We start from the raw sequence: 25,911 nt of genomic DNA, 5'->3' as shown, positions 1-25,911 counted from the left end.
GGACGCTGAGGGTAAACTGCTGTGTCCTTACTGCAGCCCTGAGAGGGACTTCCCCGGGGTAGGGGGGAGAAGGGGTTTGGGGGAGGTGGGGGGGCCCCGGAGCACCGCCGCTGGAGGACAGAAAGGAACGATGTCTTTCCCTTTTAAAAGGGCTCCAAAGTCGTGATTTGTCGCTAGTCGCCTTTTTGAAAAAGAGTCGCTGGAGGGGTCTGAAATATAGCGACAAAGTCGCTGAGTTGGCAACACTGGGGCGCGAAAGTTTATTCCGTTACAAATAATATGCCGACGTCACGTCAATCATTATTTTGGCACTTCAGTTCCAGGTGAAATTTTTCTCATATCTAATGTTCTTTTAATTAGACTGCATGTAGGCTAGTAATGATTACTTTGTGGGTTTGATTGGTCTAAAAAGCGGCAACATACAGCTATAAGGACAGTTTGCTCTCACAAGTTCTACATTTATAGTCACACAACACATACACACACACCGGAACTTGGCGCGCCCCACCTGTCACGTCTCAATTCCCCACCAGTGGGTCGCGCCACACACTTTGAGAACCGCGGCTCTAAAGCATCTGCGATCCCTGCTTCCTCAATTTATGTTGCCACCTCTTCCTGGCTGAGTTGCCGTCCAACCAAATCCCTTCCGCTTTGTTATAATGCAACTGACTGTTGAAGGTAAAGGGCCAGTACACACATATCAAGTCCATGGACCTGAGAACACTTTACACTACACTCAGTCATTCACCCATACAAGCACACATTAACACAGTGATGGGAGGTCAGTCTGCCCTGTATCAGCAAGCATGGTGGGTGAAATGTTAAAATCATTCGATGATGTCTGAATAAGGACACATGGATTGAAGCACCATTTGCACTGTTCAAGTGGTGTTTGGTCACCATGTGGGGAGTCCAGAGAACCTCCACTCATCCAGTACAGTTTGCAGGTTCTGATCTGTTTGGCTAATGGAGTAAATGTGCAATTTGCTCTCTGAGGCAGCATAGCAGTAACAGTGCTTTCTAAATGTGACTTCATCTCCTGTACATCAAGTGTTCCCAGTTTATGTTGGGGTTTTTTTGTGCATAGCGACAGTAGATTTAAAACTGCTGTTTAGAGCAGACTTTATCTAAGCATTGAATAGTTTTTATTAAAGCCAAGTTTTGAAAAAGAGTCCTCTTCCCATGACAACTATAGCACTACCTCCTCTGTGTCCACACATGGATCATCAAGTGATGTGGACTCACAAACGCTCAAGCGGATTGGCCGGCTGCAGGTTTTCAGCATATGTCAAATAAAGCAGTGAATTGAATTGTGCATTTGAGGTACATGGAGAAAAAGAAAATTAAGACCAATTAAAAAATAAGACTTCAACAAAGAATATAAGGAATGTGAGACTTTTTAAAGCCTTGGATTGTTTTGCTTTTCAAATATACCAGTTTTTAATAAAAAAAAAAATCTGATTTAATAACACAACACATAAAGAAAACACGACTACAACCATTCATTATTTATCCTGCAAGCAGAGCAACATTATAGACACATTTTATTTCCTGTGTGAAAGTTATAATTTGTTGTTTTCTCAGTTTTGTAATTTTCTGACCTCGTTGGCTAACCTGAACCTATTCTGGTTTGCAAATTACAGGGAAATGTTAAAGAATAGTTAGTAGACCACTTTTTCCAGGGGATCTGCAGTAGTGGCGGACCTTGCCATACTGAATTTTGAGCACACTGTCTGGCCTTGTATATTTCTAAGGAGAGGAACAGGAGTTGAGGTGATAACAACTAAAACAAGAAGGAGGGAACGAAGGAAAAACAGGGGTGGAAAGGGATTAAACTGGAAAGAAACAGGAAGAAACAATCTGATGTATGTTATTACACAGAAAGGCACATAAGAGATGTGGGATATGAGTTTGTGTGACCTGCTGTCACTGGAAAGAAAGCACCATCCATCATAACCTCTATGAGCCACTGTTTAAATTAGAGGCCTGGCTACCTCAGCAAGGGACAGCTAACATGAAGGGCAAACTAACCTGCCACCAGAAGGCTGCTGAAATTGGTCTAAACATTGAGAGTTTATTCTAAAAAGCATGAGTAAAACAAGTTAAACTGCTGCAAAGAGGATGATGAATGAAAGACAGCATGCTTTGGAAAGTTGACTATGAAACTTATTTGACCTTTTGACACTTAATGTACTCAAAAAACGTGTAGTGCACTCATTGCCCTTGACAACTACCATTCTTTTTTGTATTTCTACTCAAAACAAGTAGCAGGCACACAATGCTAACAAGCGCCGGCAGCTTACCTCTACTCAGCTTTGGTTTATCTACTTTGAACCAAACAACATATTAATTTTTAATAAATTATACGTAGTTTTACATAATGCATTGCACAAAAGAAACAGCCTTTTGCTTTCTAACAAAAATTCTAAACTACTCAAACAAAACTATATGAGTTTTATTTCCTTACATCAGACCTTGGGGTATACTCTAAATTTGTATTGTTTGTTTTGTTTTGTTTTTTTATGTGGGTCCTAATTTTTTTTAGCTTTTTCCCGTTTGATACTGTTTGGAGAGTTTGAGGTTTAGTGGGCACAAATCCAACAATATAATTGGAAGATCACAATGACTAGTGATCTCTTTTGTCTTTTTATTAATTAGCTAAATGCAGGACATTTTAGGGCTTTAATCTCTAAAATTTTGGTTTGTTAGAATTTAATTTAGCTTTTTGTTTATTTAATTTAAGGTTTACTAAATGAGTAACAGCATAATGGAATAAGATAACAGCATGTCAAGTAATAACGAGTTGCATACAGGGCCATGAAAAGAGAGGTTATATTCTCTCATTGTCTTTTATGAAACTGATAAAAAAAAAAAAAAAAAGCAACAGTCGGGGTCGTGAAACAACTCATAGTTCAAAACACAAAGTTGTTCCAGTTCAGGTTCATTTTAGAATCTTTGCTAAGTACGGTTTTAGAAAGCTGTATAATTGAAGCTGTTTCTTCACCTTTATCATATTAACTCATATGTACTCTTGTAAAACAGTAGTCATATTATATTTATTCAGTTTTTTTATTACAAAATTAAGTATTGTAATTTAAACTACAGGTATGGAACCATTGCCAGCTCCCAGGGATCAGTGTGGGTTTGAGGGTCTTGTTCAGGGAGCCAGAGTGTCAATTCGTGGGAGTGCGACTTGAACTCAGAACTTCTGGATTCCAAGCACAATGCCCTAACCACTAGGCCGCCACTCACCCAAATGATAAAAGATAACAAAAAGTCCTCATTTTGTTTTCTCTTACCAATGATTGTCATTCCTAACGAATACAATAAAATGAACAAGAAAGACAGGTAAAGAAAATATTTTTAATTAAAAAATTTTTATTAGATATCTTTAAGTAAAGATGTGTGAGCAACATTGATAGCATAGCATTTAAAAAAAGAGAGGCTGTTTACTTTATAATATAAAAACATATTTCACCTATGATTCAAACAGAGAAAATCTCCATTCACTCTTTTCAGATTGTGTCATGTGAGTTTGATTCATTTTAATTCAGCTTATTTATACAGCGCCAATTCACAACACATGATCCCAAGGCACTTTACAGTTCACCAGATCATAAAGTCAAATTAATTTAAAGTTTTCTATCTAAGGAAAACCCGTTGATTGCATCGACTCATTGACTCGAATGCAATCCCTCACACTAAGCATGCTTGTAGCGACAGTGGAGAGGAAAAACTCCCTTTTAATAGGAAGAAACCTGAAGTGTCTTTGCACTCGACACTTCAAATGTATTAAATACAGACTAAGACAAACAGGCAAAAAAGACTGCTCTTACTTATTAGCTTTTTTCATACACAATTGTAACTGTGCCTGGTTAGTAGTTCAGCTTTGTGTGATACCAAGTTTTTACATGCTTTATTAAACATCTCCTATATTTTAAATGAAATACCTAATGAGACGATGGTGAAGGGAAACGTGACCGATATCAATGTCATAAACATATAAAACATGTCAGTGGAATGCTATTTAGAATGAATATAAAGTATGGAGTATTTACTACACACGTGGACTGTAGGGTTTTATTTTCTTAAGCAAAAAAAATCCCAATGGACAAAGGACATCAGAACAATAATAACAGAATAATAATAGATATATAAAAATGGAAATTCCAGCATTCCTCTGTGTTTTACCTCGGATTTTATGACAATTATATATAGAATATTTGTATGATGCTTGAACATTATTGATAGCTATTGTATTATTATTGCATCTCAGTATTTGTTTACAGTTCTGAGTGGGTCTACTTTTTGTTTTCAGGAGGTTTCCTTATAATGGGAGACCTAGACTGAGACCATTTGGAGTGGCTGCCATTTGCTTTCATCTTGGCTTTATAATACGTAGTTTAAAAATGATTCCTGATATTGTTATATATGTTAACTTAAAAGGAACATCACTTTTTCCTAGTTCTACCTTAGACATAAGTGCCTATTCAGAATGTCTGCATGAAAAAGACAGAGCCCACAGATAGATGTTTTACATTTTACCATAAAATAAGGAATTTTCTTAGTATTGTTTTTTAACCTTCAAAATACAGATTGTATAGCTGAAAAAAAATTAAATAAATAAAAACTCCTACTGCCTCTGCTTATTGTTCTGGTGTATTAGTTCACCATGACCTAAAAGAAATGGAGAAATTATTGTTGTTTAGAGATCAGATAGATTCCTCTATATGCTTCTTTTCCTTACTCACAAACATATTATCAGTCTGAAATGATGCTTCTTTGATCTTGCTCAGCTTCTTGCATTTTCTTTAAACCTTACAAAACTCTGTCAAGAGCCGCAGAAGGTTTTTTCAGAAACACTGCAATGTGCCCACAACACAAAATAGAGAGAACTCAAAAAAAGGTATATAAAGAAGAATTAAACAAGTAAAAGTCATATAAATTAAGCAATGATAGATATTTACATGCATCTTATAATCTGTTACTTGCGCACATTATTTGCCCTTATGGTTTTATATATTAAATAGTTTGCTAAAGTATCATGGATAGACCTTCTGAAATCTAAACTTTCTCACTCTTAAACTGTTTTGTATTCTTGCTCATCAGTGCACTCTCACAACTTATGATTAAAATTTGAATTTCTGCTCAGAAAACCCCACTGCATTAGGTGCTGGGATAATTCAGCCTTTGTAGTCTGAAATGACAATGTAGAGCGAGAAATTGTTCTTGGCAGTGTACTTGTGTGGTGGTATGTTTTATGCAAATTTTAAGACTGTGGCTACAAGAAAACAGTAATCTCAGGTTTTATCTAAAAAAAAACAGAAATGTTTGATCCAGTTTTATTAATCCAAAAAATAAAGACGTGATAAGATTCCGACCCTGTTCTTGTACCTGTGACTTTGATGTTTTCTTTATAATGATCAATTTGTCTCTTCTGATCTGAAAGGAACGCTGTAGCGGTTTTATCAGGTATTATGCATAAGCAGCCTTCAATAAGGCAGCTTCTGTGATTTGAAATTAATGGATGGAGGTTGGCTTTTCTCTCACGACTGCTTCCGTTGTTCCTTTTCAGTACCTCTTTGATGAGCAGAAGCAGGATGACTTACTGCTTCCTACATTAGGAGGGCAGAGCACATAGTGTGAGGATGAATTACTCTGTATAACAAAATACTGCTTTTTTATATGAGCTACAAAGAGTTTTTGGATTCATCATTGTGGCTGTATTCAAGCTAAAACAGGCACAATCTATATATAAAATGAAATATGATAACCTCTGTCTGTGAGGAAAATTAATGAAAAACACCTGGTTTATCTAAAGCCATAAAAAGAGATGAGAAAATAATTTTTGATAACACAAAAATCTCCAAAGAACCCATCCCACCATATCTAATAAAGAAAGTTATGTATAAATAAAGAATGACCCATAATAAGATATTTACAGAGGATGTTTAACAGCGTGAAGCCAAACTCAGGCCATATAACTGCTAAATATGTAGAATTAACCTGTTTGACAACATGAATACAACAAAAACAATTCAATAAACATCCTATTATTACCATATCAAACAAAATTCGAGAACATTGTAAAAGAGTTACTCAAATTAAACAAAGCCAAACAAAGAATTTTGAGTGATAATTATTTTTCTTTGTGACCTCAGGCATACTGAGATTATGCAACAGGTATTTCTTCAGACTGTAAAGCAAGGGACCAACACAAACAGTTTTGTTGTGACTGAGATGATGATGATGATGATGATGATGATGATGATGATGATGATGATGATGATGATGATGATGATGATGATGATGATGATAGCATAAAATGTTATCTTAAACAAATAGTTTCTGCACTTTCATGTAAGCGCAGAAGGGGGGTTCTTTGTCATACTGTAGTTTTTTTTAAAAACAGCTGTTTTCTTTCAGTGGATTAAATTTTCATTTGAAACATTGCCTTGTTTCTTTACTCAGTTTCTCTTTGTCCAAAAGAAATAGGAAAAAATAGAACTGTAAGGGGGGAGATCATTATTTCACAGTGCTGTATGTCTTTTAAATTTTATTCTTCTGCAAAGTTGGCACTCTTATTTACAGAAATGCTACAATTTTGCTTTGTTCCTGTAATAAATGAAAAAAATATATATTTTCTTCTCATTTATCTTTAGATATGGTGACATGGTACCAAAAACCATTGCTGGGAAGATTTTTGGTTCCATCTGTTCTCTGAGCGGCGTGCTGGTGATTGCTTTGCCTGTCCCCGTCATCGTGTCAAACTTCAGCCGCATCTACCACCAGAACCAGAGGGCAGACAAACGTCGAGCCCAGAAGGTAAAGCTCCTGTCTTTATAGAAAGTACGCAGGCTTATTACCTGGTTATGAAGAATGTGAAAAGGTTCAGGGTGAGGTATTCTTTGAGCTTTTGTAGTTAATTAGTAGATTGAGATTTTTAGTTGAAAGTATCTCTATTTGAAAACTTATGCCTATTCTATTCTATTCCCATTCACTCTATTGTTCAGCATAATTTATCATACACGTTATAGCACTGACTAGAGATTTGTTTCCAGTCACTTTCCTGTCACCCTAATTCAATAACCTACCTATTCTTTCTCAGACACACAGACAGATTCACACTTCAGTATGAAGTGCCAAATATTACTCAGCCACTCACCATAGTCCCCCTGTGGGCTTGACCTTTCCACAAGGCTAGATAAGTGCTATTAAGTTAGGAAGCAGCCACTGATAGCTAATTGAGGAGGGGAATGTCTGATTTGAATCTACAGAGGTAGAGGTTGCATTAATGAAGGCACTGATTTGAATCACCTTCACAATAATCTACTGACCTCCCTCACACCTCTGCAATGTAAAGGCGAACTGACTCTGCGTTTCCCAACAAGGTCCGTTATAATTACAGTTTATCTGAAGTGCAGGGAAGTTGAAGAGAAGAGAGCAAAAAAACGGCAAAAAACTTGCCAATATTCAGATTTTCCCAACTAATCAGTGGAAATATTTGTCTTCCATTTGTAAAATAACTTTAAATGATATCTATTTACAAACTAAATGAGAATCTAGCTGTTGAATCATTTATTTAACAACTTTCTATTTCAGCTGACCAATCAGAAAGCTTTAATTCTATAGTCACATTCACCCAGCCGCACATGCATATGTTCGTTCACTTGGGGGCAATTCGGGGTCAAATATTTCTCCCAGGATTACAATAACATTAAAGAGAAGAAGGCAGAAATCAATCACATGTCTTTTAATTAGTAAGGATTGACGCACAGGGCAACAGTGGCCTCGCTTGCAGGAGTTTGTCCTGAAATCGGAGGGTTGTAGGTTTGAGCCCCGGCTCCGGTTTTCAGTGCTGTTTTGTCTTTGGGCAAGGTACTTTACCTGCATTGTCTACTGATGGTGGTCACACACTGACAGAGCCTTGCTACGATTTACCATACTTGACAACCTGCAGCCCTCTCCTATTGAACCAGCATCCTTAGGTGCAACATGCACAGGGTCCTGCCACACCTCTGGCTTCATCAAAACAAACCATCCATTTTCTCAAAAAATGACTTTTGCACATAGAGATCATTATATGCCAGGAAACTATTGGAATCTCTTAACTTGCTCATTCACAATAATTACAGGTAGACCAAAAGAATGCATGGGTTTTTCATGCTGGAGCTTAAGTACAAAATATGTTCTCATGCTGTGAATTAAAAGACTTGCTTTTATATATGGAGGTGAGTAGAAAAGGGAATGCTTCTGTCTTATAATACAATATTCCGCTTACTTTTATCAGGTCAGGGTGAATAGTGAAAAATAATATGTCTTGTCCAGGCAGGTTAAGGTAATAATAATAATAAGGCACCCTCAGCAATAAGAAGTTCGCTGTACAGATCCCCATCACTTTAATTCCTCCAAGCTCTTTTTAACGTGATACTGATAGTGCTACATTGATGATTAAAGTGAAGGTAGAGGACTAGAAAGTGGAAATGATGAGATTGTGAAGAAATATTCGGAATCTGATGTGAGTCCTCCATATTTTGGTGCCTGTATTTTAATAGGACAGCTAAGAAAGGCGAAGGTATTAAAAGTTTATAAGGTAACATAGTATCTGATTATACTCCAAGCATTGAGTTTAGATAGGAGCAAATTCCTACACCACATGTTTATACTATAAGTGTTCAAAAAAGACAATATATTGATCTCTGACTATTCTAAGGAACAGTCTGTAGCTGTAGGCTGAGGAGCCATATATGAGAAAATGTGTGTATTCTCTCTGCCGCTGTACAAGCGCCGTAAACATTTTTCTTTGAGAAGTTTACCATTTACTTTGATTCTCCTGGATTGGTGCACCGATCTGTATCCATATAGGCCTAAGTGTAAAATATTCCCATGTTAAACTAAGTCTGTATACATCAGAGTATTTCCCATAGATGTGCCATACTGCTGATGGACCTGACCAAAATATTATTCACTTACTGTAAGATTAACAGCAGAATTGTTCGAATTTTAAATATGCAAAAAAAATAATATTACACAGTATAATTCAGATTCCTTTATTTGTCCCAAGGGGCAATTTAAACCATCACAAAATATTTAAATTCTCAGCAGCATCACTAAGCTTTGTTGTAGTATATGGTGTTGTGTTCTGTCTCTTAGAAGTGTTAATTGGAAACCAATTTTGTTGAGCTCTGCACAAGGACAAATAAAGGCATTCTGATGCTAACTTAAAGAAATTAAGATCTGGGTGCACTCAGGCAGGATATTCATCCTCCTTTTTACTATTAAATCATTAGGGCGAAACTGAGAAAGCAAGATTATTTTTAAAACATTAGTAATTTGTTTTGTAACAAAGGTATTCCAGAGAAAAGAAGACTTCAATAGCTTATAATGCTTTGCTTTAAAAGAAAAGTCTGCCAGTGCCCCCTGTGTTCATGGGCAAAATATGTAACAGTTTAGAACAGCCGCAAGGTGTCAAGTTTAATGAAAGTTAGGTGAGGACCAAAATGCAAAGATGAAAAGGCAGAAGTTATTTTTTGCTGATATAATGTAGAGGTTGATGGTAACAGAAGAACAAATCCAGAAATGATAAACGGGGAACCAAAAGTAGGAGACGCCAGGGAGAAACATACATGAGGGCTGAATACTAAACCGCCACCTAAGCACTAACCCTTAACTTTCAAGTGTCACTCCCATTAAAGTCACATTCACAGCTGTGGATGGGGGGGACAGTTTCTTTCCTCCAATAGAAAAGGAAAGCAGTCATATCTATAGCAACACAGTGACGCCCCATGAGCGTGGTTGCAGCTCTGTGGCGCAGGCACATGCTAAGTTGTGGTTTTCTGTCATTGTGACAATGATGCAAACCAGCAGAACTTACATTTGGAGGAACCTGTTTCCTCTGCCACCGGGTTGCTGTGAGTGCTCAACGTTAGTGTTTAGGGGTCGGTTTGAGATTTGGCCAAAGAGTGAAGAGGATCCAGCAACGACGAACTGCAGAAGAAGAGTTCAAGAGGAGAGAACAATGAATGGAGTGATTAGCTAATTGGGAGCAGGTGTGGACAGAGGCAGCTAAGGGGAAAGGATATGGGCAACAAGGAGTAAACAGGGCTCAACTGAAACTAAAAAATAACTTAAATGAAGCAAAAGGGAAATAGGATGACTAGAAAACAAAGAATGACCATGGGGAAAACTACAGGATAGTGGATATTTGAAAAACCAACAAACAGGAATATTAAAACTAAGAAGTAATTCAAAACATGATATAATTCTTAACAGTGAAAACTGAATAACAAATCCAAGCCTAACTGGAAACACAAAGTAAAAACTAAACAGATCCAAAGATTCAACAGCGGCAGATCATAACACTAGGGGCAACAAAACCACTCCAAGGGCACCAAATGTCGAGTTCCCTGATCTGAACCAACACAAGTATTAAGGATATCAGATATAATGAAATCTCCCTCTCCATTGCTTTATCCTTGACCTGTATTCTGTTCCTTGGTAGATGTTTTCTGAAATTTGTTATTCTTAAACAAACTTCTAAGCTCTTTCTATATCAACTTCTGATCATGATGAATTTAACTAACTTTCATAATAACGTATTACAGTGGAATGTCTTTTATTTTGCCAAGAAATCATATATATATATATATATATATATATATATATATATATATATATATATATATATATATATATATATATACATATATATATATATAGACCAACAGACAGACTCTTTCCCTTTCCTCTCTCACTTTACATTGTGCACTTAATTGATTTGTATTTAAAAAAAGGAGGTAAACCGATTAGGTTAGGGTTAGGGTATTTAACAAAATGATATTCAGTTTGGTAATAAATTTACTATAGTTTTAAATTGTTGCTTTTTTAGATTAACAGCAAACAGTTTCTGTACAATGATAAAACTCACAGTTGGTTATGATGTTGGATTTTTTTTCTTACTGGAAGGAAGCTTGTTTTTTAGCTGTTGAGAATAACATGAAGCATGAGTCACTCTGCTGGAGTGCTCTGTATTTTCCTCTGACGGTACACTTATGGGGTAAATGTTCACAACTTGGAAATGCTAGCAGGTCAATAGTAAATTATAGTGCTTTTGTAATTTATTTACACCTGAGCAAATATTCTTCACGTCATCTGACTTTTCTTTGTGCCCTGCTTCAAAGAAATAAAACTCAAGGCGAAAAAAAAGGGAGGAAAGATCTGTGATACTAACTCTGTTCATTTCTTCCTCCTCCCTCCTTACTGCTGCTCTGGTCTCCCTGTCGTCTTTACAACTCATTTGTCTCATTCATCTATTACAACAAACTGCCTCTGGCACCTTTAACAATTAGGTACATACCTGTAAATTTCACAACAGAGAAAGGTCTTTTCAGAGACATTTTTTTTTGTCTCTCAGAGAATTTAATGTCGAAAATCCAAATTGAGCTTAATGACATTCATTGTCTGCTGACTATGACAGTGTCTTAGACTTAGCGTACATCGTATTATCATTTCTTCAGATTTATCAACCCCCTGAGGGTCTAACGACACACAAAAACAAACCCTGATATTTGGTCTTATTTTCCCGATAAGTTAATAGAACTTGCAGAAAGGGTTCTTCTTTTATTCATGCATGAATCTGTTTTTGCAGTACGCACCATCAGAGTGATGGTGAGTGTCGAGGCAGTAAATGGATTGAGGTCAAGCTCGTAATGGGACAGCAAAGTCATGTCGAGCTACACTGCAACCTGGCAGGTTGTTGAGCAGGAGAATAAAATTAAAATAAAAAGAGCAGAGACGTGAGGGCAAATCAAGAAGACTATGGGGGGGGGAGGAAGGAAGTTAGAAGGAAAAGAAGCAGGAAACTAGAAATCAAACACATCATGATGGAGAGTCATTAGACTGGCTTAATGGACGAGAGAACTGAGTATTTCTATGCTGTTAGGAGGCTGTCTGGAAAGAGGTCAGCGTTTCGTAGCCTGCAGTCTATCTTCCTAACCTTTGGTCTTTAATTGATGAAACTGGAGCTAAATTGTCAGGCTTTATTTCTTCAGTCAACCAAATGAAGTATAATATCACAAATGTATCTAAAGAGTCTTAAATTCACCAGACGGCTAACGAGTTTTGTAAAATAGCTTTATTAGCCATGAACTTTTTCCTTGTGTTCCATCATTTATCGTCAGTAATTTAATGTTTTAAACTCAGAATTAAGGTTAAAAGACACACCAGCCCCAAATAAACCTGTTTTCACAGTAATTTTTGCAGTGTTAAAGTAATACTTTAAGAGTTAAGTTTAATACCAAGGTGAGTGCATTTGGTCCCATTCTGAATTGGTGTTAACTTAACTCTCTACATAGTGTATATCTTACTCTAGTTGTTGTAATAACTCGAAAAGAGTCAATGTACTTTGACACTACATATTTAAAGCTTGCTTACTGTATTTTAATAAACTGTATGCATGGATGTTGTACAGTGTTCTAATAAAACTGCTCCTGGAAAAATATGGCTGATGCGTGTTTTCCACAGACCCTTTCTCTCTTTGCCAATATCTCCTCTCTCTGGTGAATCATCATCACCATGATCACTTTCTGAGGTTGGTGTTACCGCCAGTATCATTGTAGCTGTCAATCTATCAGCTGAGACCAAGCCCAGCTCTTATCCAGAGTAAGGAATTATGTTGACTTTTTCCTAAAGAAAAAAAAAACATGAAAAAAACTATTACACATTATTCCTTTTTTCTCTCTACTGTTAAAGCTAATGAACTGAAAACAGGAAAATGTAGCCTTTAAAAAGAATTTCAAGATTTTCCAGGGATATCTGGCATGTAAACGTATACAGTACATTTGCAATGAAGCCACAGTTCTCAACCTGTAACCTCTGGGCACAGGTCAGACTTCCTCTGGCATGGGATCTTGGTGTAACTAGAGTGTGAAGAAGGGTGTGTGAAATAGAATGATTGGGTTCAGTAATGTTGCTCGGGTCTGTTATAACAAAGAAATTGTAAAAATTGCCTGTGCATAATTAGCACTCTATCAAGTTCAGGCGTTTCACTCTGCATTCAGTCATTCAGCCAGCATCTTTGTTTAAAAATCATAATGACGTCTTTATCTTTGTAAAAATGCTTCTTGATCTCAGTGTTTGGTTGTTGTTTTTTTTAATAATTTTACAAACAATTTGAGCAAGATTTTTCCTTTGGGAATTTTAAGACTTAAAGGAGGATGTTCTTTTTCCAAGTGGTTCAAGTGGTCCTGCTAATTGTCAATCATTCTGGTGATTTGTTCACGTAAGGCCGTCCTATGTGCTCATACCAGTTTTCACTTACCGGTGTCTGACATCTGACATCATTTGCAAATCTTCTTGTGGAACGTAAGCTTGTATGAGTAATAGAAACAGCAACTTTTAAACAGAGTTTATACAGACTTTTAAACTCTTGCTCACGTTTAATAGGCGTTCCATTTCAGGAGCGGGTACAGGGTTGTGCATGTGGATTTTTTTTAAGTGGAGAAGGGGGGTCTTTTAAAAATTTGTGAACATCCTCCTCTACACCTCTAAAAATGGCCCTTTCAAGCACTGTACAGAAGCAAAAAACAGTGTTTTTTTATGGTTTTGTTCAATACTTTAACTAAATCAAAAATGATTTGTTAGAAATAAATCGAGCGTACTGGATGTTTAAATATTTTTGGACCAGCTGTAATACTCTCACTACTCCTTCATGCCTCAACATCTCAAGCAGACTTTGAACTCTCTTCAAATGTTTATCACATTTTTTTCCTGAAATCACTGGCTCAGTGGATGCTCTGAAAAAACATCAGCACAAAGCAACAAAGCACAATTTTCGCTTTTAAAATCTTTTGCTTTTTAGCTATAAGAACAAAGAAAAAAGGATTCATAGGTCTTACTGCTTTATTCTTACATCTCACACACAGAATACACAAAAAGGCGTCTGTCTTTACAGGAATCCAGAGTTTTACAGGCAACTTTTGAAGCATCCAAACTAATTTCATTACTTTTGATTCACATCTTTGAGGTACAAATAGCTTTGTCTGTCTCTCGCTTTCGCAAAATACGTTTATACTGGAATGAGAGGGCAACGAAGAACTTCCTAACTTCTCCTGTCCAAAAGCTTGAAGGAAGTCACCCTAATATCCTCTTAATTAAAAAAAAATGATCAATCCCATTCTCCCCTCTCATTTCCCATTGATCTTCTTTTTTTTGTTCTGTTATCACATCAGTACCTTATAACAAGTCTATCATCTGGTCTCAGAAACAGAAAGATTTATGCAAATGTTAAACACAAACCAAAGGGTTCATCTAAACTTCTAAGAGTCAAAGTCTCACAAAAGGTTTCTAAAAGTAGACATATTTTTTATGCAGCACACAAGTGTACTGTATGTTTGTAACTTAAATGAATATAATAGTAATATATTGTAATTTGGAGAAATGATAAATGATGTCCTTATCAGCAGATGGAATGAGCATTATTTCAAACATTGCACTGGGTGTTTAAAGATCTTTGTCTAGGGATTTCCTCTTCTTTTCACATACATCAGGAATGGCTATGAAGTTGATATTTAAATTGATATATATATATATTAAAGCTTTATCCTTGTAACTGGAAAAATAACTTTGAGAAATTGTAAATATCCGCACAACTTTTAAAATGCAACTAAATGAAGTCCCAATTCCAATCTCCACTCTCTCATGCTACCTGCTACGATGCAGATGCAGTCACAGCTTTCCTAATGCCAAACTGAATGGAAAAGGGTTTTGATGTGGACTTCTGAGCATTTAAAAATAGCATATTTGTTAAAATGGTATAACTTGGTCATAGGTTGCAGCAAAAATTGTCACAGAAAATGTTCACAACCTTAGCAGCAACATGTTGCTGTGATGTTTTTTTCAAGGCAGGAAAAACCAAACTGACAGGGTTGAATGGAACCTGACTGAACTTTACATTTTTGGGGCATCTTAGCCTGGCATGTTTTGGGGGGGGGTTATGAAATACCCCTTGGGTACTTTGAAAAGAGCAAAAGTCCAGAAATTATTCAGCGGCTGGGAATTTGGCTTTCAGTTCCCAGCCTTACCTTGGCTTAACTGTTGCTCAGCAACCATGACACCATACATAGCTCTAAAGCCATAAAAATGAAGTCTGAACTTTTCTTCTTAAATGTTACAAGCCTACAGATTTATAAGGTCATTATCTTTATGGTGAGTCCTAACAGATGAAAAAGAAAAGTAATCAATGTGAAAGCTGTATGAGAGTGCATATTCAGTAAGGTATGAAGGAAAAGCTGAATGAATAGGCATTCGAGTCAATGAGTTGATGCAATCAACTGGTTTTCCTTAGATAGAAAACTTTGAATCAATATGACTGTATGATCTGGTTGAATTAGTGCCTTGCAATGACATGTGTTGTGAATTGGTGCTATATAAATTAACTGAATTGAATTGTTGGAGCTGAATTTTAATTTGGAGCTCAATGTTTGAATAGATGGTTTTCTCTTTACAAATGAAATTATCAGTTAAAATAGTTTCAATAGTTTTTCAAGATGGTTAAACATAAATACTGATCTCCGCATCATTGTCTGCCATGGTTGTTGTTTTTCTTGCAGCTTCTTCATAGCAAGACCCAGAATAGTGACCTTTGTCGGGTATTAATGGCCTTCAGGTTGGATATATGCGACCTGGCCGTTCAGACACAGGTCGCCTTTGAAAAGATCAGATTCGTATCGGATTCAGGACCACATAGCCAAGTGGCCTGGGTCGCATTGGAAAAAAATTGGATCTGTGTTGTTCAGATTGCCATGAAAAGATCAGATCCAGGTTGCATATGGGCCAAAAAATCGGATTTGTGTCACTTCAGGCTGCATTGTGAACGTAGCCATAAAGACATTCCCAAAGACAAATTTTGACTAATTAGGACCAATTAAGCCTGGCTTTAGGAACCAATATAACTCTCCTATTTTGTTTTAATAGACGTTCATCTCTGCTGCAAGGCCTCAGCATCTACGCATAAAGCAGCAAAACTAGGTTTTATAGCAAAATGGACTCAAAATAAAATGCTCAAACAAACAGAATATGCCACAGAAACAGCTTCTTTACACTTTATGAATGAAGAATAACGCTAACCGTATTTTAATACCTGTGAAATAAACTTTAGTGAAGAGTTGGCATCTCTGTTCATTAAATAAATGACATAAGAATTTTTCTGATTATATGCCTTCAAACGCTTCTTCTTTAGTTTTAAAAGCAGCTGTTCACACCTAACTCAAAAAACAAATAACTATCTGCACCAACAACCAACAAGTCCATAAGCTCCTTCCTTCTCAACTCTGACCAACTGCCTGATCTAGAGATTGCTGAGGAGGATGCAGATGGGCTGTTTCAGGAATGTATGGTCTGCAGAGAGATTCATTGGGGTTGACCTTCCCTCAATCCAGAACTTATATAGAATTTATGGTCAGGAAAAGGTCAGCCAACATCTCCACAGACCCCACACATCCTGGATACAATCTGTGGAGAATTTTATCCTTAAATTAGCTCAATTTCCTTTGTTGTTCTTGTTTTTTTCTTTAGAAGGAAATAAGTGTGCATGACTCCAAAGGGTAAAAAGGTTTAGATTGGTGCATGGTTATGGAGAAACACAAAAACAAAATTTAGAAAACCAGAGTGTGCTAAATGCAGAAGTCATTAGTAGCAAAGATTTAGTGTGCTGGAAATGCACTGTTTCTGGCTACAAAGGACCTTAGCTAAAGATGGCATAGAGCTGAAATGCGTATTTGCTCTTTTTGAATGTGTGAAGGACCTTGGAGAGCTGGTTACCAAGATTTTTTCTCTCTGTTCCTTAGAAAATGCTTGGCTGTAGATTTACACACATTGTTCACATTGCTCCTTTTTATAAATTTTTTTATTTCCTCTAAAGTTTCTATACTTGTATTGAATTTCTGAACATTATTATTTTTTTATTATTCAAACTCGGTTTTGCACAAAATCTTGACGAATAAAGCAAATTCAGATTCTGACCTCTTTTTCTTCCCACTTCCAGAAAACCAGGCTGGCCAGGATAAGAATAGCGAAGTCTGGCAGCGCCAACGCCTTCCTCCAGAGCAAACATAACGGACTCCTCAATGAACTGCTGGAACTGACAGTAAGAAAACCCTCTGACACTACTTGATAGAAAAAATAAAACTAAGAAAAGTCATTTCAGATGTTTTCAATAAAACTGATGTGCTTCGCCAGCAAATTGTATTGTTTATACTGTAATATTATTGTTTCCTAGTTAAACAACCATCTGCTAATTATTTCAGTCCATTGCAACTCAGTTGCTTGGAGGCAACAGCTTCACATCTGAAGTACAAAAGCACACACAAGCAAAACGCCAACAATTATCACCACAATTAACCAAAGAGTAATTTAAAAGCAATTTAGAGGCTATAAAAGAGCATCCGAATCAGAAGTCATTAAATTGTTCTCTTCACACGGGGCTTTGCTGATAGTGAGGGTGTTATGTGTATAATACTCCGTCTTATCAGTATAATCACACTATGTTCCTCTCCTGGTATTATTTCAGAAAGTTGATTTAATTCCTTTGTGTGATACTCTGAGAATAGGATTTGTTTTGTACTGCCTGTTTAGGACCTCTGATGATAATTAAATAACCAGCACAATAAAGGTTAAGGGGAAATGTGACAGTAAATCTGTCAATGAACAGGGTGGAAAGAGTGGTGATTACTTACCAATACTCTTTGTCACCTAAACATTAGAAAAAGTCTGTTTTTCTGGAATCTAGTGAAAACAAATCATTTGTTTTTAACCATTTTCAAAGGAGCTGTCAAACATGACTTCAGTGCGCTCTAAGCAAGTGAATAAACAACCAGAGGGAAAGAAAAAAGAAACCTTGAGTCCATCTGAGCTTGCCGAATAAACACATAAACCTTTTTTTCTCAAAGACAGACTCTTGTTTCAATATTTATTCGTTTTGTCCATAGAAAACTAACAAATCAAGAAAAAGAAACTCAAGAAAAACGCAGTCTTCGATAAAGATGCTGTGTTTGATTTTGAAGCAAAGTGTTGGTTTGGTTTTCTATTCTTATAACAAATAAGGATCTAAAAACGGTGGCATGCATTTCTATCTTGCTCCTCTTACCATGATACACCTGAATAAGTTACACTGACACCAACCACCAAAAGAAATTAACACTTTAGCCTGTATGCAGAATTTATTGTGTTAAAACCAACACTGTAGATCACCATGAATGCACCATCAATATGGTAATATGTGGTCTTGGTGATATCATGCTGTAAACACAGAGCTAGAGCTTCAATAGACTGAGGCTGGGGTTGAGGTTCACTGACAGATTGCAATGGATAGCTTAGATACATGAATATTGAAAGTTTTGGATGGCCTAGTCAAAGCTCAATCTGTGGTTCTACTTGAACTGTAATTATTCCAAAAAAGTAAAAAGAAAAAAAAAAAAAGGTAAAAGTCTGGAGTTTGCTTTCCAAGTTTGAAGACGTTTTGCGAGCGATCCAGGAATGCTTCACCAACAGAGGCTAGTGCATCCTAAAGACGAAACCCCCAGCCCTAAGATGAGCAGAGTGGTGTATGCTGTGCAATGCAATGAGGAAAGCTCTGATCCTTATATTGGAGAAACCAAACAACCCCCCCACAGATGCATGGCTCAACACAGACGGGCTACCTCCTCTGGACAAGACTCTGCTGTCCACCTACACCTTAAGGACAAAGGACCTTCATCTGAGGACCAGAATGTTCACATTTTGGACAAAGAAGAGAGTTGGTTTAAAAGGGTGTAAAGGAAGCCATTTATGTTAAGGGAGAAAAACCAACCTTAAACAGAGGGGGTGGTCTCAGGTTCCAGCTCTCAAAAACCTACAACGCAGCAATAGAGTTGATTCCTTGCCGCTATCATCTCAACCCCCATCACTATGCAGGAGACCAAAACATCCCGCCTGGTCAGCCGGGCCAAGAATGACCCTAACAACTCCCTTTTCAGACGCATAGGCCAGTATCGGATGTTGCAGGCCAAGAACGACCTCAATTACTCCCCATTACTAAAGGGTTGACCTGTTTTTCGGTTTAATCTGCATGTTTTCCAATCCACAACAAGGCTTTGTTGGGCCACTCCATAAAGCTTGGAACTCAACGCTTATCCAGACATTTTGAATTGAGAAAGCTTCCTGGAAAACAAAGTCCAGTGGTTTGTTTTTTAACTTTTTTAACTTTTTAGGGAATGACTATGACCTGGGTGACTTAGAATCTTCACCAGCAAATTGTAATTATTACACACTGTAGCTTTAAACTTTGAAAAGGTTTAAAGCTACGTTGGTCAGATAAGTGGTCTGAACAGTTCAAGGTTAATACTGTAAGAAAAATGTTGATTTCACATTCTGCTCATCTTGTCATTCTAAATCTATACATTGTACTGAACATTTTTTAATTTATTACTATATTTATTTATTTTTTTTTTTTATAATTGCACAGTGTTTTTCTATCTTGGGAACATTTCTTATTTTCTGCACAGTCTATTCATAACTTTTTTTTTTTTATTATTCTTTTTCATAATTTATTGTGTTGTTTGTACCCCTATGCTTTCCTTGCCATTTGCTTTGCCACTGAATCACTAGAGTTTCACCGCTCTGGGACAATAAAGGGTATTTCTATTCTATTCCATTCATAAATCCACACACATTTTTTCGCACTTCTTTTATGGGTCTTCCTGAGAAGTCTGAGTATGTCATGAAAAAGTTTGAGTTTTCAAACTGTGAAACTATTCCTTTTTCCATTTGCTGTTAGGTATATCAGTATCCACCTACACATCACTCAACAAATTTTGGGGAGAGCAGATGTTCATCAGTGCTCCCTTTTGCTTCTCTACTTAGCGTTAAAAAAATGCAACCACCATGAAAAAAAAATGTGTTTGGTAATGCATGAGCAAATTGCCCATATCCTTCCCGACCAGTGCATCACTCCTGCTTTCAGTGACATACTCCGTGATTTGCAGATGGCTACCAAAATCCATTTGGATCTAATCGAGTCCAGTGTGAAAGCTCCTGGGTGTCTGGAAGTGGTTGGAATTATCATATAAATGCCATCTGTGAGTGCTGAGCAAACCAGCCCAGCCCTCTGTGTGGGTCTGTTATGTAGCTGCCAGAGTCCTGGTGCATCAAATTACGGCGATGTCACTGCTGACAGTCAGTCAGCGGCGCTTCATGGGTCTAGGGTGAAAGTGAGGTGGAATATATGACATAATGAGTGGTTCTCTCACAGCTCATAGCTAGATTAGAAGCTCACAGCAGGTCTGTTTGCATTTGGGTGATTTTATACTTGACAGCAGTTTATTGGTAACACAAATCAGGAGCTCGTTTTCACAGAGGGGGATTTATTGATTATACTGTCAAGTTGGATGATGACCTCTCTAGGAGGCTATTGCAGCTTTATCCCTCTGAATGCTGATACCATGATATTTGCTTTTCATATCAGGGTGACACAGTTGCCTTTGTGTTCAGATTCGAGTCTAGCTGCGCATGGATCAATTTTTGTTGAACATTTTTGTTTCTGTGTTGGTCCAAATGAGTCAGGTCATCATAATAGATATTTTTCTGTTGGAAGCAGCCAGAGCATTCCGATTCTTGCAGGGATGAAGGAGAGGAGCAGGGATTAATTATTAAACACATGTTAGCCAAACATGCTGTCTTCTTTTCTCAGGGATGCTTTTCTTTGAAAAGTAGAAATTCATTTTTGATGAAAGTCCTACATTTACCAACTTTATCTCATCGTTTCTTTGTTAACATTCAACTATAACAGATAATGTTATGACTAAAAAAATTAATAAATACAGTTTTTTATGTACTAAACTTCCCCAGACATATTCACATTTCATTTTACATTTGACTCTGTAAAGACTTGTGGAAGCCTCTCCTGAGTTAACCATTGTTTTACAGTTATATTAGTGGCAGGTCTTCACCTATAACAGTATTGCGCATCTAGAGACAGAAGGTTTTGTCTTTTTTTTGAAGTGGCTAGAATTTAGTAAGATGATAGAGGATGTCTTTAAACAGAGTTCAGATTTTGCTATTGTTTCCCTATTTTAGTTTGGTCTAGGCCATTCAACATTTAATATGTTCTGATCTAAATCATTTCCCAGTAAGACTATTATTATTTTTAAGATCATCGCCCAGGGTCAGCCTCAGCCCCAGTCTCAGGTATGTTTAGGTCTCTAATAGGATTGCACTGAAGTTAGCACCATTCATTTTTCCATCAGTTCAGCATCCTTGAATAGAGCCCTGATGACAAGCATCCACCACAGCATGGTGAAGCTGCTACCGACATATTTAACTGTGATCAGATTCGGTTAAGCTCATGGTTTGTTTTTCACAACACACGGAGTTTTTCTAACAGTGCACTTTAGTTCTCACCAAGCCTTACACTTTCTTCCGGATATTCACTTTGTCCTTTATATGCCTTGTAGTAAATTCCAAATTTTATATCTGATAGGTTTTTTGTAACAACAACTTTGGTTATTCTACCTTTACATTTTAAGGCTGCTCTGTTGGAAAATGGTATTTATTATTCTTCAGGCTGAGCCTGTTTTATAGATTGAAGATCATGACTTGTGGGTTGCAGTTGGGCAGTACTCTCCATCTTTAGAAGATGAACTGATCAGTCCTGTGTGATGTTCTAGGTTATTGTTTTATTGCTTAACTCCTCCTTAAGCTTCTCCCAAAATTGGTCTGTTGGGAACTGAACAGACTCAATTTAAGCATTGCCATAACTTCATTTCTGCTGGGTTTCTTGTTTTTTGACAACAATTCTGAGATTCTTAGATTATATCACACATTGGTTATTGCTATTTACTTAATCATGTAGGCTTACTGTACTTTGGAGGAAGTTCCTATTCACAGATTAAGAAAAAAAACTAATGAATAATTCTCACTAATTTTGGCAAGAAGGAAGTCAACTTGTATAATAAATATCAGTAAACAGGGCTCTTCACCTCATCAAAGGAGATTTGTTAAAAAAAAAAAAACAGAAATGTTTATTACTTCCTGCAATACATTTTTTGATTCATGATTAGCGTGCTTCTAAAAACTTTAAGTTGAGGTAAAAATAGAGGAAATATATAGGTATCAAATTAAGCTGATTCTCATATAATGATACTAATCACATGTTTGTTGAATAAGGAATGTACCATTGTCATGTTTATTTCTCAGGTACAAAGGTGTTTTTGTTGTATGTCTTTCTTTTTTGTGGTAGACAATGTGTTTCAAAATATATTACTTTAAAAGCATTGTGACCGCTTAGTGCATCACTTCCACCTTGTGGTGGTCTTGACATATTTTGCTATAAGGTATTTTGAGAAGCTATTGTATATTTCAATTAAACTGATGCACTTTAAAAGGGATTCAAGTATTAAAAAAACAACATCCTAGGGAGTTTTACCAAAAGTTTGGTCAAGATCATTTGAACCTATCTGGGGCAATAATGGGTGAAACGAGATTCATTAAGGTTAATTGATTGATTTTTTTAAGGTAATTATTTACTTATTTGAAGCAACATTTTTCTGATGGTTTAATGTGTATATATATATATATATATATATATATATATATATATATATATATATATATATATATATATATATATATATATATATATATATATATATACCTAAATTGCAAGCAAGTAACAGAAGTTATTCCTCTGTGCACAGGTATACAAGTATATATAGGTTGAGGCTGTGTTATTTGTTGTCAGCAGGATGTGAAAAATCATCAAAATCATCAAAGTGAAACGGATTATATTTAATATTTGAATCTTGTTTTTATCTGTTTTTAAGTACATTTTTTAAGAAACTACTCAAATAAATAGAATGATTGGAGCCTTTATAAGGGCAATGTACAAAAAAATTGACAATGGCCACTTATTTAACCTGTCTGCAAACCTACAGAAAGCATAAAACTGTAAAATAAACCTTAACTACCCAATCATCCATAGAAGGATTTATGAGCAAAGGCGACCATAAATAGCCTTCATCGTGATTAAATAAAAGTAAAGGACTTTAGGAAAAAAAAAAGGTTAATTAGAAGGCTATAAGAAGAGGAAAAATCAAACAGTTATCAGTAAAGTATTATTTTTATCCCTTGATCTGTCTTGAATCCCAGATGGACTGCAGAAAAGAATTTATCCCTCCATAAAGGACCATCTAACCTTAAACCTTTGGTTTAGAGGACATTGCCACAAATCATCACCTCATCAGAAATTGTTTTGTTCTGCAGCCCACATCACAGTATTGTTCATGTTCCTGGAATGAGAATGAGAGTCCTTGGACTGAAAAGCTCCGTACCCAAACCCTCCTGGGTAACAATGCAAGCCACAGGGACATCATTAATTTATTTTCTCTCCTCATTTTTTGCCAATTTTAATTACTTTGAGACTAAGCTTTGTTGGAGATGCTTTCTCAAAAACAAGTGCTGTTAAGAAGAAAAATTTCCATCACTTGTTCCAAAGGTTTTTTCCTGATCTCTCTGACATCAGTAACTATTTAGCTGAATGCAGTATCAAACAACAATCAGTGTGGCACCAGCGTATATAATTAAGTGAGAAGGCTAGCAGTATCTCTGGTTTAGTGATTATGCATTTTGCTGTTATACATAAATGGAAATAGTTTTGTTGTCTTTTATAGCAACTAGCCACAGAGAAAATGAAAAAAGAAAACACAGATTTCAAATCATTATGGTGTTCATGTTGGAAAATAGCTAAATGGATCAGAAAATCATGATAATAATAATCTTGATGACTGGTAAACATAAAAGCACCGAGCAGATTGTTGCATGCTAGAGGTGAAACCAGGTGTCACTGGACTCATTTTGGTGAGATAACTATCTGTCTGTTGTTACTCAGGGTTCAGAAGTGGATGAGCAGAAGCTGATAAAGTCCACCTCTCTGTTAGAGAGCCAACACCACCACCTGCTGCACTGTTTGGAGAAAACCACAGTGAGAACACCTCCCTGTTTTACATTAAACACTCAAACTCCAGGGTTTACACATGCACTAATCTCTCTTGCTCAGTAACAGGTTATTAAGTAATTAAACTGGAAGTACATATTCATTATAAAAGGTCCATGAGGCACTTCAGGCAGTTCAGCAGCACTGCAGACTTTCCTCTCTCTGACAGGTGATGAACAGCTTTTGTTCCTTTAATGTTGCCTTATTGGAAGTGTTGACACTGACTGACGCTGATCTAAAAACAGGCTTGAGGGAGTTTTGCTGCAGTTAGAGACGTCTATCAATTTGACAAAACGTTTAACCCACTCACTGAATCTGAGCGTCAGTCAGAGGCGGGAAGAAAGAGTTGGCAGAAGTACCTTAAAATGTTTACATGACAGTTTGACAGTTAACATGAGACGTGCTGCTGCTGTCGGAGGAGAGGGAATTTCTGCTGTGCATTTGTGTGTAAACAATGTCATGCATGTTATCAGAGGTTGGCAAAGCAACTAAAAAGGTGTTTTATTTTGGTATTTCTCCAGCCTTATGGTGGACTGGTGAATTACACTCATGTAGATGGACCTGCATATTGTGAGTGGTAGTAATGTGAGCCCTCTCACAGTTCAACCTATAGAGTAAATGACAGAGAATAACTGTCAGGTCCTGGTTTTGTATTATATGGCTGTTTAAATATGCTATAGAGGTGTTATAATATATTATATATTATAAGATTTACCTCCTAACTTGATTAAAAATGCTCAAAACTGCTAGAGTATAAACTGCATTTATTACTTTCATAAATTATATTGCAAAAACTTTACACCATATATAAAAAACTGCCTACAAAAATCATTTTAAGAGTGAAACAATTACTTACACAGGAGGTCGCTAAATCTAATCTGCAACATTTATGGTCAGTGTTTAAATCCTCAACAGGGAACAAAAAAAAAAAAAAAAACAGAGGAAAAAAGATAGCTTCAAGGAAAAAACTGATAACCAAAAAGAACAAAAAGGCTTAAGTCTTGGATCCCAGAACCTTTGAAAAAAATTTTGTTTTGGAGACAAAAGGCAACTTTTTTTATGGAGTTCTACCTATTACATTAGGTGCAAAAGTTAACAAGTATTTTAGTAAAGCATCTTACTGAGAGTCAATAGTGCGGTTTTCTAAGGCTGCAATTCCTTTTTAGAATGTCATAATTTGCAGAACCATTAATTCTGCGCTCTAGTAAAAAGCGCTGCAGGACTATATATAGACATGAGTTTGTGACCCTAACCTTAAGCAAATAACAAATACACTTCTGCATGGAGAACAAACTAACTAAAAGCAGGTTTGGTATGACCTATTCCAGGTTTAGAATCGAAAATTAACTGAGATGGTTTGGTATTCAGGCAAAGCAGCTGAAAAATGGGACTAAATTAAAACATAAAGTAGGTCCTAATCCACACAAGTGTAAAACACTGCTAGTTAATGTAAACACTTTATGGCAGTTGTTGATTAATTATCCAAAACTATAAAAATCAGAGATTTATAAGGGGGCAAAAACCTTTTTTTAAAGCACTGCATGTTTAATGGGCCCTATAATAAGATATAAAAACCATTTTAATTTGAAAATAAATTAAATGTAACTTTTTTGTGTCCTCTTCAGGCTCATGAGTTTGTGGACGAGCAGGTATACGAGCAGAACTGTATGAAAGCAGCATTGCAGACCTATCCATCACAGAGTCCCTCAATAGCCAGCCACGACAGTCCTGCAGTGACCTGCTGCGGCACGAGAGGGAAGAAAAATAGTCCTCTGCCAAACACCAGCCTCCCCCCCACAAACCCGGTCCCATCACAACGAGGCCCGCCGCAGGAGCTCAGCGCCCTTCACATACAGGGCGGTGACCCACTGGCACAGACAAGCAGGTGA

At 36.6% G+C, this 25,911-nt stretch overlaps 1 protein-coding gene across 2 annotated transcripts in view; it reads left to right on the top strand.

Moving 5' to 3' along the window:
* The window catches only part of LOC119794539 (potassium voltage-gated channel subfamily D member 3-like), a 117,857-nt gene that overhangs the window by 87,867 nt on the left and 4,079 nt on the right, over positions 1 to 25,911 (top strand). Inside the window, exons 3-6 of one of the 2 annotated variants that reach the window (XM_038302170.1) lie at positions 6,663 to 6,825; positions 17,042 to 17,143; positions 23,918 to 24,010; positions 25,648 to 25,907. In XM_038302170.1, coding sequence (XP_038158098.1) covers positions 6,663 to 6,825; positions 17,042 to 17,143; positions 23,918 to 24,010; positions 25,648 to 25,907 — 618 coding nt within the window. The remainder of the gene's footprint in view (positions 1 to 6,662; positions 6,826 to 17,041; positions 17,144 to 23,917; positions 24,011 to 25,647; positions 25,908 to 25,911) is intronic. The other variant, XM_038302248.1, reaches the window with a different exon arrangement.

The sequence above is a fragment of the Cyprinodon tularosa genome, unplaced genomic scaffold, assembly GCF_016077235.1.
Source record: "Cyprinodon tularosa strain WSP-4 unplaced genomic scaffold, ASM1607723v1 ctg10, whole genome shotgun sequence".
Classification (NCBI taxonomy): Eukaryota; Metazoa; Chordata; class Actinopteri; order Cyprinodontiformes; family Cyprinodontidae; genus Cyprinodon; species Cyprinodon tularosa.
This window is presented reverse-complemented; position numbering and strand designations above follow the sequence as displayed.